At 36.2% G+C, this 17,706-nt stretch overlaps 1 protein-coding gene across 17 annotated transcripts in view; it reads left to right on the top strand.

Moving 5' to 3' along the window:
• Positions 1–17,706, top strand: part of mycbp2 (MYC binding protein 2) — a 119,518-nt gene that overhangs the window by 43,749 nt on the left and 58,063 nt on the right. For all 17 annotated transcript variants that reach the window (XM_051119863.1, XM_051119872.1, XM_051119857.1 and 14 more), the window contains 14 exons: positions 4,970–5,089; positions 5,259–5,340; positions 6,620–6,737; positions 6,823–7,027; positions 7,125–7,278; positions 7,415–7,587; positions 9,017–9,142; positions 9,741–9,868; positions 9,970–10,061; positions 10,323–10,457; positions 10,550–10,633; positions 10,728–10,824; positions 13,046–13,238; positions 16,752–17,026. In XM_051119863.1, coding sequence (XP_050975820.1) covers positions 4,970–5,089; positions 5,259–5,340; positions 6,620–6,737; positions 6,823–7,027; positions 7,125–7,278; positions 7,415–7,587; positions 9,017–9,142; positions 9,741–9,868; positions 9,970–10,061; positions 10,323–10,457; positions 10,550–10,633; positions 10,728–10,824; positions 13,046–13,238; positions 16,752–17,026 — 1,982 coding nt within the window. The remainder of the gene's footprint in view (positions 1–4,969; positions 5,090–5,258; positions 5,341–6,619; positions 6,738–6,822; positions 7,028–7,124; positions 7,279–7,414; positions 7,588–9,016; positions 9,143–9,740; positions 9,869–9,969; positions 10,062–10,322; positions 10,458–10,549; positions 10,634–10,727; positions 10,825–13,045; positions 13,239–16,751; positions 17,027–17,706) is intronic.

Here is a 17,706-nt window from a genome sequence, read left to right as displayed (position 1 = left end):
CTATTAAACCAAGCACGGCTCTTCTTTCTATTGTGGAAAGGGGTTAGATGATTGTCATGCTGTGTTAATTGTTATTGGGAAAGCAGATGCCAAATGTGGTATCATCGCTTAAAATAGCAAATTGCATCTCAGTCTGACTTTTAAGTTAGTGTTTTGAGTCAAGTTTAGTTTTCTCAAAGGCTTAAAATAAATCCTAGTGCATGGCCGATATAAATAGAACAGTATGCCTTGAAGTTATTTTAAGAAACATTGAAATAATAGCCATGTTGAATCTCCATCTTAATATTTGGGCAATGCAAGCAATCCAGTATCTAGGTCAGTATCAGAGATCTTTTATTATTAAATAGTTCACCTGAAAATTGTTATTTACTTACATTCATGTCATTCCAAACCCATTTGCTGTTATTATATTAGTAAATATTTCTTTTCTTATTCCGTCTGAGAAAAAGGGAATTTTTGAAGAAATGACCCTTCGCAAAAACCCGCCTTCCTTAGTTACTGTTGCTGTGTCTGACAAACAATGTTGCTCTCAAACTGCACATCATGCAGAAAAATACATTGTGGAGCGAAGAGGAAACTGACAACACGCTGACAGACAAGAAAAAGTAGGTTACTTCTTGCATGAAACAATGTCTCAGCTTTACAATGTTTTGAATTTTTTATATATATATATATATATAAAGAAAATCCAACAATATATACTGTTTTGTGGCCCTTTAATGTGTTGTCACATCACTTTATTAGATCAGTCGACACATGAACTGATCGCCATGTCTTTTTTACTTAACACATGAAAAAAAACATGAACGAACATTAAAACAAATTTTATTTCAACCGCAGAAAAACATCAATACACACCATTTTTCAAGTTCAAGTTCACCGAAGTTAATCTACTATCGTGTCTGATTTATTTGTTGGATATAATGGTGGATTCAGCGTTACGATTGGTCAGATCGCCTGTCAGTCAAGCTGTGTGCGAAGGGCCAATTGCATATCTTTTCGCACATCTCATTTCCATACAACAGCAGTTCATAATATGACTGTTGTGATATCAGATTTTCTCTGCGCTGTTGTTGCCAAAAGTATCGACGAAAACAGTGTTATCATGATTTTGGCAACTTTATGCGATCAGTCAAATTTATCGTCAGCTTCATTTTGTGCTTTCTTTTTTATAGCCACTGAATCACACTGTAAATACAAGTGTAGCATACAAACCGAACTTACTGTTGATCAGTGTAACACCCTGTCTTTTCTACTGAATCCAAACACTCCCCAACTGGGTTCAGATAGAGTACCTCACTTTCATCTGTCATTGCCAACCTTATTTTGTGTGGCAGTAGTAGCTACACGCTGCATCACCACAGACTTCTTGTTTCCGTTTTATGACGAGTAGAGACCAGTCTTATGAAGCAATACCGCCACCAACCATGCTGTGACCAGTACTGGATTATTTACCGTATTGTCATATGAATTAACAAGATTTCAGTAATTAATTTTTTAAGTATAATGATTATTCTGAATACTGGTATATTGTGACACCCCTAGTACCTAGTGACCACAATTGTCATGCTCCAAAAATGACTAAAAAAGAAAGACTTTTATTTTCCATCTTCTGTCTTCATAGCTGATAACTTGGCAAAATTCACTTGTTTAATGCAGAAAAATAGCCATTTATTGCAGCAAGCAGAAATTAGTCTTTAGCTTATTTTAAGAATGTGTGATGGTGCTTTCTCTTAACACCACAAAAATGGTTAACCTATCAAAATAAACCACATAACATTTAATAAAGGTTTTTTTTTTTTTTTTTTTTGTGATATCGTGAGATGGCTGAGCGCAACAACACCGTCTGAAGTAGGCTACTGTAACTTAGCTGCTCACTTAATCTTACTCATCTCAACCTGCTCTATCTTGGTGATGTCAGTGCCCTAAATCATGTTCTAATGGACTATTTCACATCCAGAAATGAAGGGTCGGATGATGAAGTTACTAAAGAGGAGTCTGATGACAGTCTGTTAAATGCATCATGTGTGAACAGTTGCACTGTGCTCGCTTTACAAGGTACACTATTCATGCCATCTAAACATACAAGGGGTGATCAAAAGTTCGGAGACTATGCCCATGATAAACTATGAAAAACGTTAGACATTAGTCTGTTTGTGTAATGATGCAGTATAGCACTCCTGACTTGACAGACAGTTTTTGTTAAACCCGTGAAGTGAAAGTAAAACCTGTCTCACTTTAAACCCGTTTTTCTCAAAATTCCATTCCTGAAAATCATCGCTATCAGCCAAATAAATATATAGCCATAAATAGCCATAACTTTTGTTACAGTCAAGCTATGGACAAAATAAAAACAGTTTTGGAAAGGGCTTGAACCCATGTGGCATCAAAACCTAAAAAAAGGTAAAGTTTTACCATGTGTTGGGTTTTTCTAGATCGCATCACATTGTAAACTTAAAAATAAAATGAAAATACTTACTTTTTTATATGAATTTTCATCATTTTCAGAACCTAAATTAGCAAGCTGTTATTTTGATGGGTTGCCGGCAAGTAAGTATACGCGCTCCCGCCTGGTTTAGCACTTCTGACTGAAGAGCGTTCAGTGAATGAAATGTCACTTTTTTGCATTGTGTTGTGAAAATGGCAGCGAATAGTCTAGAAGTATGCTTTCAGTTTGAATGGAAATTTTATACGGCATTACAGTTTGTCGATCTAAAATGGTAACTGTGCATTAACAGCTGTCAACCATGTTGGTACGCAAATGCACGCTCTGAACTTATTTACACAGTGCATTTTCTTATTTTGGTCACGCTTGCGGTCCTGCGGACCACTTATGTGCACCCCTGATAATATAATTATAATTAATAATGAGTATTATCCGTTGTAAGTCAATGTTAGTGAATTATCAACAAATAACTACTAAAATGACAGCATATAGGTTTTGGAATGACACAAACAGAAATTCCATATTTGAGAATTTCTGTTCATATACTGTTCCCTTCTATTACCAACCATTATTGTAGGTGCATTTTATATGTTTTTGAGGGAATGATTTTCTTCGTACTATATCAAAACACAAGTCCGTTAATGTAAAATATCAATTAACAACATTTACCTCTGCATTAGGGAATACAGATACCTGTAGGTCATTTGCTATGTCCCTAAACCCATAAAGAAGTATATTTATAATGTTCTATCATATATTAAAAGGACAGTTCACCCAAAAATGAAAATAACCCCATGATTTATTCACCCTCAAGCCATCCTAGGTCTTTATGACTTTCTACTTTCTAACGAATACTATCGGCGACATTAAAAAATGTCCTGGCTCTTCTAAGATTTATAATGGCTGTTGAGATTTTGAAGTCCAATAAAGTTCATCCATCCATTTTAAGAGGTGCTCCAAGGGGTTAATAAAGGCCTTCTGAAGTGAATCACTAGCCGTGTTTCCGTCAAAATTTGCGATTTTACTTTGTGCGCAAAACTGGAATATCGCAAACATTTGCAAATAAGCATCGTTTCCATCCAGTAAGTCAAAGAGAACAAAATCGTAACTTCCTGATAAACTTGCACTAAATAGTTTCGCACAATTCAAAAATCACCTCAAGTGAGCATCAAAACTTTTTTTGCGAATTAGGGATTTTTTTCCGTATTTTTGTGTTTCCGTCACTCGTTTCTGATGCTATACTTCAAAATGTGCATAAACACAGGGAGATGGAAACATAGCTAATGTGTTTGTGGAAGAAAAAGATCATTATTTGAAAACTTGATAAACCGTAGTCTCTAGCTTCTGCTAACTGTCGTACGTTCACGAGAGAGTGGCGTTCCGGCAAATGATGTAGGTCGAAGTGATGAATGCGAAAGCACAGTGGAGAGGGCAAAACAAATCAAAGATAAATTTTGCAACTGCACTCACGACCCGAGTTCGAATCCCGCCTCGAGGTCCTTTGCTGATCCTGTTTCCCTCTCTCCTCCCAGTACTTTCCTGTCAGCTCTCCACTGTCCTCTTATAATAAAGGTGTTAAAAACCCATAAATATAACTAAAAAAGTATTGGAGGATTTCGATATAAGTGTAGAGGAGACTTGATTATCACGAGACAAGCATATTCTCATTTTTCTTACACAAATGCATAGATTCACTTCAGAAGGCGTTTATTAACCTCCCATAGCTGTGTGGAGTGCTTTTTATGATGGATGGATGCACTTTATTGGGCTTCAAAATCTCAACAGCCATTCACTGACATTATAAAGCTTAAAAGAGCCAGGACATTTTTTAATATAACTTCGATTGTATTCATTGAAAGAAGAAAGTCATATTCACCTGGGATGGCTTGAGGGTGAGTAAATCAAGGGGTATTTTTTTAAATTTTTGAGTGAACTATTCCTATTAATTATTCTTTTAAATATGTGTGGCATTTTAGCCATTTTTAATGGCACGTTTGCTCTGAATCCTGAGTTTGTGACCTTGGTGTAGATGTAGCAGTATTCTGTTCCATAAAATGTATTATATGTGCCTGTTTTTGCATGCAGACATTCATTGGGACACAGATCAGTACTTATTTTTACACTGTGTCATGGCACATTTACTGACTTTCACTATTTTAATCAGTGTGGAGTGAAAGGAGCCCACTTTTTCTGTTGCCTTTATTGAATTTGTGCCTCAAATCACTGCCAGGTCTCTTTTATTAACCTTTGATAGAGAGTGTTTGAGGTTGTATACAATCACAACTTCCCGCTCACTTTATCTTCTCTCCCTTGCTCTGTTCGGCCTCTGTCCACGCATGCCAATATTTCATTTCTCCTCTGTTTTTCCTCCTTTCCTCTGAGGCACCAGATCATTTCTCTTCCCAGGTCGTTAACAGCCCCCGGCTTCACTCGCTGCCTTAAGACATCCATCTCGTCTCTCGCTGTCCTTGTCTGCCCTTTACCGTCAGTTCACTCGGGCTCACGCTCTGTTCTGTGTTACAGATGGCAGCAGTGAACGCGGGGACAAAGATGCCAGTAAGATCACTACATATCCTCCCGGGGCTGTACGCTTCGACTGTGAGCTGCGAGCCGTTCAGGTCAGCTGCGGTTTCCACCACTCTGGTGAGTCAGGATCACATCTGACCTTCATAATGTGACAGGAAGCCATTGTTCATGTTCCCCATCATTACTTTGGGTCAATATTTAATGTTCCAGTTTTCTGATATGCCAAGTACCAATTGAAGTTTCACGTCCATTTGTAATGTTAAACCCCCTTTTTTTTCTTCTTCAGTGGTGTTAATGGAGAATGGAGATGTTTACACCTTCGGTTATGGACAGCATGGACAACTTGGACATGGAGATGTTAATTCTAGGTAATGAAGGTTTAAAGAGGATATTATCTACTGTATAAGTTCAAAAATTACAATCATCCTAAAATTATCAGAAAAGCAGCCTAAAACACACTCTGGCTCTCTAAGTATATAGGAAAATGTATTCTTTTAAATATATGAAATAATTCAGTTTTAATTACAGTTTTCTTTTATTTAATTTGTTAATTAATTTTATTTAATTATTAATTATTTAATTGTCATGTTTTATGTTTAATTGTATTTTATCTATTTATGTATTTTGTCTCATTTATTTAAAATATTTTTGTATGTATTTTTTTTATTCTAATCCTTTCTATAAAAATTTAATTTATGTAATTGTTTTATTTCAATTTAATCATATTTATTTATATATTTATGTGTAATATATAGGCATTTGTTGCTTTATTTTATTTACTTCATTTTTATTAATTTTATTAATTTTTATTAATTTACTCTATGTATTTATTTTAAGTAATGTCATTTGCTTTTATTTGCCTTTTATGTATTTTATTTACACAGTTATTTTATATATTTATTTTAAATAAATAATTTAATTGTATTTTATATATTTATTCATTTTAAATATTTGTGTATTTATTTTAAATGATTATTTTTCTCACTCACACATACATATATGCTAAATGGGTTTAATTTTATTTACCTTATTTTTATTATTTAATTTATTTATTTAAAGTATTTTAATGGTATTTGTTTTTATTTGTTTTATTTAATTGTATTTTATATATTTATTTATTTTAAATATTTGTGTATTTATTTTAAATGATTATTTTTCTCACTCAAACATACATATATGCTAAATGGGTTTAATTTTATTTACCTTATTTTTATTATTTAATTTATTTATTTAAAGTATTTTAATGGTATTTGTTTTTATTTGTTTTTATGTATTTTATTTATACAGTTATTTCACATAATTATTTTAAATAAATTATTTTTATATCTATATCTGTCTCTCTCTCTCTCTCTCTCTCTCTCTCTCTATATATATATATATATATATATAGCCATTTGTAGTTATTATTTTACTTTTATTACTATTATTCATTTGTTTTATTATTATGTATTAATTTAGTTATTTATTTACATATTTTTTTAAGTAAATGAATGAATTAATTTTATTTAATTTATTTTTTACTTTAGTTTTTTAGTTCAATTAATTAATTATAATCTTTAATTTTATACAATTAAAACTGATAGCAAAATAACTATGATTACTTAAAAAAACCTTGATGTTTATCCAAACTTTTATCCAAACACACAGGGGGTCTCCCACTCTGGTGCAAGCTCTGCCCGGCCCCAGTACTCAGGTGACGGCAGGCAGTAACCACACTGCAGTGCTTCTCATGGATGGACAGGTCTTCACCTTCGGGAGTTTCTCAGTAAGTAAACTGTTCCCCCCAAAAGCAAAACTTCATCAGTCCTGAAACCCGGAACCTGAAACTATATCTCATGTTGTCTCAACAGAAAGGGCAGTTAGGACGACCCATCCTAGACATGCCCTACTGGAACGCCAAACCCTCTCCGATGCCCAACATTGGCGCCAAGTACGGTCGAAAAGCCACGTGGATCGGGGCCAGCGGTGATCAAACCTTCCTTAGGATCGATGAAGCGCTAATCAACTCTCACATCCTGGCCACCTCCGAGATTTTCGCCAGCAAACACATCATCGGTGCGCTCTCTCACATGACTCTTGTTGTTTACAAGGCCAATGTGTTCCATCTCCCGTTAAAGTCTTTGACTTTTCCCTCCCACTCTGGTCCCTGTAGGTTTGGTTCCAACATCCGTATCTGAACCTCCTCCCTTCAAATGCCTTCTGATCAACAAACTGGACGGGAGCTGCCGCACCTTCAATGACTCAGAGCAGGAGGATCTCCAAGGGTTTGGCCTCTGTTTGGACCCCGTCTATGATGTCATCTGGAGGTAAGGCTCGTCTGGTGTCAGTTGACGTGTAATTAGAATAAATTATAATTTATGAAAAAATATTGGTACAGATTCTCTATTATTGACTTCTACATGCTGCATCTTCTCACTTCAAGTCGTCTCGCTGTTCTTCCAGGTTTCTACCTGCCACTCGCGAGATGTGCTGCTATAACGCGGTGATAGCAGACGCCCGTGTGCCCACAGCCTCGGACATCCAGGCCCTCTGCAGCATCCTCAGTCCTGAGCTGGCTCTACCCTCGGGCTCCCACGCCACCACCACCCGTTCCCATGGAGCGCTGCACATCCTAGGTACGACAACATCGTCATTGCCGCTCACTCTGCCTTAGCTTTCTATTGTTTAATGTGCAGGTCACAGCACACTCTTGTCAAGCAGGATCTCAAAACCTGTCAGGAGTGAAAGCATGTGATAGTAGAAGGTTCGGAGCTTACTAGCTGTTTCACGTTGAGTTCAGCTGTGCAGAGAGGAGCTGGTTGACTGACATTGTCTAAGAAAGATTGACAGTCTTTGTGCTTGTTTCTGTCAAATCAAATCTTCCTTGATCTTTTGAGAATAAGAGATCATTTTATTGTGGGAACACACTGTAACTTTCAGACCTTCTTCTCTAGTTAAAAAAAGAGAATTTGTTAAGATGCGAAAACAGCTCCTTATCAGTTCTGTAGCTCGCTGCTGAGAGATGAACATATTTGAGCATGTGATCACCTACATGTACATGTCAGCCACACCAAATGTGACCCAGGACCACAAAACCAGTCATAAGTGTAAATTTCTCGAAATTAAGATTTATACATCATCTGAAAGCTGAATAAATAAGCTTTCCACTGATGTATGGTTTGTTAGGACAATATTTGGCCGAAATACAACTATTTGAATATCTGGAATCTGATGGTGCAACAAAAAGAGAAAATCGCCTTTGAAATTGTCCAACTGAAGTTCATAGCCATGTATATTACTAATCAAAAATTAAGTTTTGATATATTTACGGTAGGAAATTCACAAAATAACTTCATGGAACATGATCTTTACTTAATGTCCTAATGATTTTTGGCGTAAAAGAAAAATCAATAAATTTGACCCATACAATGTATTTTTGTCTCTATTGCTACAAATATACCCGTGCAACATAAGGTTTGTGGTCCAGCGAGTCATTTTTGCTTATTAGTATCATTAAATTGGATCACTGAAGGTCAGCACCAAAAACATTGCTTAATAAAATGGGATTATATGTGTTATTTAACATATTTAATTATTGCAGGTTTGTGTCGTATTCTGAATTTGTATTTTACTGTTTTTATTCATTTTGAGAAATGTGAATCTTTTTTTTTTTTTTTGTGAGTGAAATGAGTAAATGCATGTTTACGTTTAGTATAGAACTACAGTAATATGTTTACAGAGCGCCTCTGCACTTACTTTCCGATTTCTCTCAACATAGGGACAGGGGTCAGTCAATGAATGGGGAAACAACTGCTGTTACTTATTTAAAAAAGTACCTCAGATATTTTCTTGTAAATTAAAAAGTAATGTGTTACTTTACTAGTTACTTCAAAAGTTAATGCGCTACCCCCAACACTGCTAAGGATAATAGAAAGAGTGGAAAATGATCAGAATAAACTGTACTGTGACTAAAATGTTTTGACTCTTATTTATAAGTGGACCTCAGAGAAGGTCTCAGTCAAGTCTTAAGTTGTAGTGAGTTGTTCTGTTTGGTTTTGTGTGCAGGTTGTCTCGACACACTGGCTGCGATGCAGGAGCTGAAGATGGGCGTGGCCAGTGCTGAGGAAGAGACTCAGGCTGTGATGAAGGTCTACTCTAAAGAGGACTACAGCGTGGTCAACCGCTTTGAGAGTGAGTTCATGAAAAATCATGTAGCTGTCATATCACATACTATATATATATATATATATATATATATATATATATATACACGCATACTATATACACATACTATTTACTATTTTAGACTGTTAAAGGGATAATTCAGCCAAAAATGAAAATTCTGTCATTAATTACTCACCCTCATGTTGTTCCAAACCCATAAGAACTTTGTTTATCTTTGGAACACAAATTAAGATATTTTTGATGAATTCCGAGAGCTTTCTGAACCTGCATAGACAGCAATGCAACTGACACGTTCAAGGCCCAGAAAGTTAGTAAGGACATCATTAAAATAGTCTGTGTAAAATCAGTGGTTCAAATGTTCAAAATTTTAATTTTAGGGTGAGCTGTCCCTTTAAGGCACATTTAAATACAGCAGCTTGACAGTTTCCAGCAACATGAGTGATACAGCCAGGATGTGATCAGATATTCAAAAGCTGCATGAATTACAATCAAAAATAGAACCACTCCGCAACCTCCAGCAATGAAAGTTTGCTAAATTTAGCACAATTTTTAGTCAGGTTGCATTTGTTTGATTGTGTTGTTTTTTCTCAATATTTTATTCTAGGTCATGGGGGAGGCTGGGGTTACTCTGCCCACTCAGTGGAGGCCATCCGTTTCTGCGCCGATGCTGACATCCTTTTAGGCGGTTTGGGTCTTTTTGGTGGCCGAGGGGAGTATACTGCAAAAATCAAGGTCAGGTGCTATCTAAGTATCTCCTTGGGTTCCTGTCAGCCCACTTCTCACAAGTTTGATGATTTTTGCTTTGTGATTGAGAACTGTGATTGTGTTCGCAGCTGTTTGAGCTGGGGCCAGATGGAGGAGACCATGAAACTGATGGAGACCTGCTGGCCGAGACAGATGTGCTGGCATACGACTGTGCTGCTCGGTAAGGGTATACATAAGTACCATCCAAAACGATATAATTGTAATATTTCAAGAGTGCTGTATCTAGAGTGCGAGATAATAGCTGCATAATTGCTATAATTATGTAAGTACTTTCATCTATATGCCAATCTTAAATTGGTCAAATATAAGTGTATTTTCATGTGTTTTAGTATAATATTTAGATATGTTTTGATTTCGCTGAGCACAAATAGCTCATAAAGGCTGCTGTGTTTATTTGTGCTCTTTTGTTTTGTGTGTGCAGAGAGAAATACGCCATGATGTTCGACGAGCCTGTGCTGCTGCAGTTGGGCTGGTGGTATGTGGCGTGGGCTCGTGTGTCTGGACCCAGCAGTGACTGCGGCTCCCATGGCCAAGCCACCATCACCACTGATGATGGGTACAAACACACGCATTACTGTAATTATGTGAGCATTATAGCGTGATAATTCAGTAAAGATGATAATTACTATTGTGAACTCTCTCCTGCAGTGTGGTCTTTCAGTTCAAGAGCTCGAAGAAATCAAATAATGGTACTGATGTGAATGCTGGACAAATACCTCAGCTGCTGTACAGGTAGGGATATAAGGATTTTCAGTTCTGTACCCGTTACTTTGGTGAATCGGATGTAATCTTTCATTCACATGCCTGTGTTGTTCTGGTTTTCCAGATTGCCTTCTAATGATGGTAATGCATCCAAAGGAAAGCAGCAGACCAGTGAGCCTGTGCACATCCTCAAGCGTTCCTTCGCTAGGACTGTGTCTGTGGTATGTGTACAAAAGCATGCTGATTGCTTATGGGCCAGTTTACAATTTTTTTTTTTTTTTTTTTCTTTCCAGATCTAATAATATCTTCAAAAACACAGTGCAGTTATTGAATCTTAGTTTTGCTGAAAATGTTGCAATGTTTGTCAAAAATGTATGATACTGACTAATATATTTCTTAGAACTTGGTCAGTGAATTATTGTTTGATATTTTGTGTGAGGGCTTAACTTAAAAAGTGTCTACCCTAGTAAAAAAAGTAATAGATTTAAAATGCATTTATTTAAGTCTAGTAACATATTTACTGATATATTGCTCAAGACTTACTGATATAAAAATTGTAATTAAACTTTATTTGGAATACTACTTGTGCACAGTGCACATTTAATATTAAAATGTGTTTTAATTGATGAGGATTGTATGTATCTTTAAATAATATTGGTCTTTAAATGCAAAAAATTTAAAGTTTACCTGAAGTATACTTGCAGTAGTTCCACTTTAGCACAATCAGATATACTTCAGTATATCTTTAGTTGGACTTCAGCACCACTTCCACACAATTAAAGTACATTAAGTACAAAATTAGTTGTTTCAATTTTGCAGACTGTAAATATATTAGTTTAGTATACTGAAAGTACAATTGCAGGGTATTTGTAGTATACTTAGCATGAAATAAATGTATTTTAAATGTCAGGTAATATTAATATAAAAGTCCAATTAAAATGCTGACGTTCTTGAATTGTTTTTAAACAAGCAGTGAAGCAGTTTTGTATTCATTTATTAATTTGTTTATTTATTTATTTTTATTAAAAACAAAAATTGCCAAATCAAACTATATATTAATAATATTAATGTTGTGTGATAGAAAATAATTCAAAATTTCATGATATTTGTGTTTTTTAATTAATATTTTAAAAATAGTAAGATATTATTTTAAAATATTTATAATAATACTAATAATAAACAATGTGTTCTAATTAGTATTCAGGGTGTTCAGAATATATTTCATTACTTTTTACTTGATTACACCGTTTGAAAAGTTATTAATCCCATTTTTTTTTTTTTTTTGAATGAATTTCAAAAATTTCTCAAACTGCCATAAATGTACAACAACTTATAGAATAACACTCTGTGTTTCAAAGCACGTCAGTGGATCTTTATGTTGTTGTAATTTCAACTGAAACAGGAAGACAGGGCGGATTATATCAAGCAGTCCGACCCCTTTTTTAAATAGCCAGTAGGCTTTGTTTATATCACCGCTTGGGCCTGAGCCCATTTGACTGCATGGGACAGCCACAATCTCATCAGTATCGCTATAAAATATAGCATTCTGTGTAGAATTTCAGTGGGTCTAATATGTTTTGTAGTCTGCACCAGTTCATGCATACTGTGTGCACACTGTGGCAGTTTGTGTGACACAACGTTAAACTAGACTTCTTTCATTACAATGGAATGCATATTTACACCATCTACATTGTTCCCTATCCCCTATATAGTGCACTGTGCCGTACAGAAAATGCTAATTTTGTGAACTAGTGACCGATTTCAGCCGCAGCTTAAGTGTCTATTTATAGTGTAGGGGGCGGGACGCTTTGGATTCTAGAGAGCGTTTGATTGGACAAAGTTTGATTAGAAGCTGCAGGGTGATATCATCAAAATCATTGATCCATATTGGCGGAAGTAAGAGATTGTATATTTTGAATGCTTATATCTTATACAGTAAATGCACATTTTGTCATTGTTTTGGAGCACACTAGCTTATAGATTACCTTTAGGCTAACATATTCATACTAAAAGCCAAAAAAATGTTGATTTCATGGGGCACGTTTTAAAATAGATTATTGTAAGATATCTGCTTTTCATTTCTGTTTAACTTGTTAGTCATTGACCCATACATGTCCTTTCAGTGATATTTTGACCTGCTATTTCCTAAAAAGGATATGTTAGCAACACTAGTTTGAATGTTCATATAATATTCTTATGCCTTGTAACAAAGTAGAAAGAAAAAAAGAAATTGGCAAGCAATAGATGTACAGCAGCCAAGTGTAAATAGTTTGTACTTCACTGTATTTTATTGCCTGTTATTCTTAAAGGAAGTCCCTTGAGTGTTGGCGCTTTTTTTTTTTTTCCATGCAGCCTATCCGCTTTGTTGCAATCAAACCAAGTTAATAATAGGGTCAGCTCCTTGGTTTATTTCCTAATTGTGTGTGTTTGTTCTTGTCTCAGGACTGTTTTGAGTCTCTGCTGAGTATCCTGCACTGGAGCTGGACCACGCTGGTGTTGGGGGTGGAGGAGCTGAGGGGCCTGAAGGGTTTTCAGTTCACAGCCACTCTTTTGGACCTGGAGCGCCTGCGGTTCGTAGGCACCTGCTGCCTGCGACTACTGCGCGTCTACATCTGCGAGATCTTCCCCATTTCTGGTATTATATACCATTTCTGCTCTTATCTAAAGGATGTTGAGGTTGCGCCCCACTAGCTGTTTAAAAATCGACAGATTTTTGTTAAAATACTGCGGTCAAGACGGGCCACTTTCGCTCATTCTGCTACACTGGTGACTCTGTAAGTAAAGCTATTGGCTGAAAAAACAGCTAATGGGATGCCGACCTAAGTTACATTGACTTTGAGCACTGCTGTCAGTCTCCTGACACTGTACGACTAGACCTTGTCACCCGTTCTTATTGTTATACACTGAATCTGTGCTGTCACTTGCTAAGTTGAACTGTCGATGTCACTAGTGGAGCTCCCTTGAGTTACAGATGTAGTCTATATTGTCAGGGTCTTATGTCACGCTAGGCCTTTAAGCACAAGTAATGAAGAGGAAGACAGCTCAGGGCCAATGTTAAAGATGTTAGACTTTAAGGAATAGTGTGAAATGATTGTTAACTAAAACTATTAAAGGGGTCTTGAACTGCCTTTTTAGTGTTTAGAAAACACTATTTTATAGTGTTTTCTAAGGTTCCCCTATAATATTATGATGATTTTTACATAAAAACATCATCATTTAGAAGCAATAGGCTATTTTCTGTCCTGTTTTGACCCCCTCATCTGTAGCCTCTGAAGTAAATGCCCACTGCTATGATTTGCTAACAGTTGTGTGTGTTTGACAGCTTATATCCACTCTGGACACTGGTGAGATTTTGGTCAAAAATGCATAAATACTCAATACATATCAAACGATCTGTAATAACAGACAAAGCAATAGTGACCACGTAATAAAAACACTCATGTGGTGCAACGTTACTGTCGGATCCAATATAGTCGGCATGGCATCGTCTTTTAGTTTCAGGCTTTCTGAAAATCCCATGTCAAACTGTGCCTTGTTTGTGAATAAATCCACGGTAAAATGATGGAAACAAAGGACCAAGTTCTTATTGATGCAATCTTTTAACTTAATTTAGCAATGCAAAGACTTTTTCCACAACTTGGTACTGCACAGCGTCATGTTGTATTTGGAGCCATCTTCATCACTTGGTTTCTGCGTAGACCTGTGCTCGCCTTTCATTATTTACACTACATACGTGAAATGGTGGGCGGGGCTAAACAGGCAGCAATGTAGAATCAGTGGACGGGGCTAAACAGGCAATAATGTAGAAGCAGGTGTTGATCATCTTCTGTGGAGACGGTATTTAGCCACACTATTACATCATAGAGTGGCACATTTCATAACTAGGACATTTAAAGGAGAAGTCCACTTCCAGAACAACAATTTACAGATAATGTACTCACCCCCTTGTCATCCAAGATGTTCATGTCTTTCTTTCTTCAGTCGTAATGAAAGTGTGTTTTTTGAGGAAAACATTTCAGCATTTTTCTCCATGTAATGGACTGATATGGTGCCCCGCGTTTGAACTTCCAAAATGCAGTTTAAATGCAGCTTCAAACGATCCCAAATGTGGTTGTAAACAATGCCAATGCCTTATCTAGTGAAACAATCGGTTATTTTCATTAAAAAAAATACAATTTAAATACTTTTTAAGCTCAAACGCTCATCTTTTACTGCCTGAACTCTGTGTATTCTGGCTCAAGACAGTTAGGGTATGTTGAAAAACTCCAATCGCATTTTCTCTCTCAACTTCACAAATCATTTTAAAATCATCCTTCATTGCTGCAGAGGTACCGAAACCAGTCTTTGCAAAGTGAACGTGCAAAGGAGATCAAACACCCTTAAAAAAAAAGGTAAAACAACGATATATGATGATTTCGAAGTTGAGGGAGAACATGGGATGGGAGTTTTTCGACATACTGTCATAAACAGGAACAAAAACAGTCCAGGCAGATTAAGACAAGACGAGCGTTTGACATTAAAAAAGTATATAAATTGTATTATTTTTATGAAAATAACCGATCGTTTCGCTGGATAAGACCCTTTTTCCTCGGCTGGGATTATTTACAACCACATTTTGGATCATTTGAAGCCGCATACAAACTGCATTTTGCAAGGTCAAACTCAGGGCACCATAGAAGTCCATTATATGGAGAAAAATGCAGAAATGTTTTCCTCAAAAAACTATTTCTTTACGACTGAAGAAAGAAAGACATGAACATCTTGGATGACAAGGGGGTGAGTACATTATATGTAAACCTGTTTTGGAAGTGGACTTCTCCTTTAAATGTCCTGATTGAACTATGGCCTAATTCTGGTTTAGTCTAAGCCCTGTCTGTGAAACCAGGCCAAACCCCCCCAGAATACAAAAAACAGAATACAAATGACAAAAAGGCATAATGAACTTACACTAAACTTAAAATATAAGCAGACAATATAAAAATGAAATCTAATTCAGAATATTAACAAAAACAATAGTTGGTTTTCTGTGGTTCTTAAAAAGCTCCTAAATCAGAGCAGAAAGTAATTTGTTTTAGCATTTTTTTTTTTTCCCCAGTGTATCCAATTTTCCAAATATTTAAACATTTTAAAATCAAGATACATCAACTCGATACAAATATAAAATGTAGTTTTGAAAAACTAAACACAATAAAGTGAGTTTATGCTTAAAACAAGAGTATCATCAAATGGTTGTGAATACTTGTTTTCCTTTTGAATGGAGTTGATTTTTCTTAGCCCATTGGCTCAAATTAGTTTTTGTTTTAAGCATAACCTCACACAGTTTTGATGAGTTTTACAGAAAATAAAGACTAATTTTGTCATTTTGCTTGTAGAGTTAATGTATCTTGATTTAAGAATCTTTAGACAAAGACGAGACAAAAATACTGAGGAATAACATCACTTTTTTACAGTGTTCAGAAGGTACATGAAAAGTTATTTCTGTGTTCTAGTAGATTGGAGAAGAGCTATTTAAGCCTTAAGCATTTTTTTAATTAATAAAAAGAAACGGAGATCTGTTGGAAGCTGTATTTTCAAATGTTGCTAGTACAGCTCATATTCTGCTCCCTAGATGTTTACATTAAGAGAACATATTGATTTGTTGTGTTCCCTTCAGTTTATTCCTTTACTTTACCTTAAAGGGATAGTTCACCCAAAAATGAATATTCTGTGATTAATTACTCACCTTCATGTCGTTCCAAACCCGTAAGACCTTCGTTCATATTCAGAACACAAATTGAGATATTTTTGATGAAATCCGAGAGTTTTCTGACCCTGATAGACAATAACATTACACTTGAACCACTGATGACTATTTTATCGATGCCCTTACTATCTTTCTAGACCTTGCACATGGCACAGGGTCAGAAAGCTCTCGGATAACATCAAAAATATCTTAATTTGAGTTCTGAAGATGAACGAAGGTCTTACAGGTTTGGAACGACATGAGGAGGAGTAATTATTGACTGAACTTTCATTTTTGGGTGAACTATCCCTTTAAGAAGGTTTTTATGAAGTCTTACCTTATTAAAGCCTGCATAAACATCATACTGTCTGGTCCACATTGCATCTGCTTTATATCATAAACTGCCTATTTGTGTCTCCTATCTAGCCAGTACCAAAGCGGTTGTGGAGGAGTCCAGCAAGCTGGCGGAGTGTGTAGGAAAGACACGCAGCCTCCTGAAGAAGATCCTGTCAGAGGGGATGGACAACTGCCTGACCAAGCTGGACAACGACCCGCAGGGGTATCTGAGTCAACCCCTCACGCTGCTGGAGGCCGTGCTGCAAGAGTGTCACAACACCTTCACCGCCTGCTTCCACTCGTTCTACCCCACGCCGGCCTTGCAGTGGGCCTGCCTCTGCGACCTGCTCAACTGCTTGGACCAGGTAATTACAGTCACAAGAGATTCTAGAGAAACCGCTTGTTCTTAAAGGTGCTGTATGTAATTTTTTTGACTGTACCAAAGCACTGTACATAAAAACAACATGTTAATTTCCCATACTTATTGCTCTGAAACCCAAATTTATAGCCTCTGTGTTGAAATGTCTGTTTTTGTTTTGGTCTCTGTGACTCCGCCCACCAAAAGTTTTACCAGTAGCGTTTCAACACCCTGAGTTGCCAGTTGGTGGAAAACACAGTGTATTGAAGCCATGGAAGCCAGCAAATAAACTGGGTCAGAGATTGCAGATTCTACTTAACTTAAGAAGCCTTGGCATCCATCTAAATAACTCTATGACCAGAGGAATATAAAAATATGGATAAATCAACTCATAAACTTCATTGCCTTCTATTGTCAGTTGTACTTGTTCATGTTGCGTGTCCTCAATCTGGCAACCCACGTAAGCGTTGTGTCTGAGGAGGTGGTGGTGGGAGAAACAATGTTTTATATTTGGGCTGCAGTACCCATTTCAACTGCTAGTCAATATTAAATCTGATCAAATTTCAATAAACCCATCAAGAACATCATAATTTCACACCATATCAACAGAAAGAAATAATGAATTATATTTTGGTTAAATCAAATTAAGTGTTATTATAGGGTCATTTATTGTTTTGCACTGAAATT

The sequence above is a fragment of the Labeo rohita genome, chromosome 9 (genome assembly GCF_022985175.1).
Source record: "Labeo rohita strain BAU-BD-2019 chromosome 9, IGBB_LRoh.1.0, whole genome shotgun sequence".
Lineage (NCBI taxonomy): Eukaryota > Metazoa > Chordata > Actinopteri > Cypriniformes > Cyprinidae > Labeo > Labeo rohita.
Note: the sequence above shows the minus strand (reverse complement) of the source record. Positions and strands in the feature narration are given on the sequence as shown.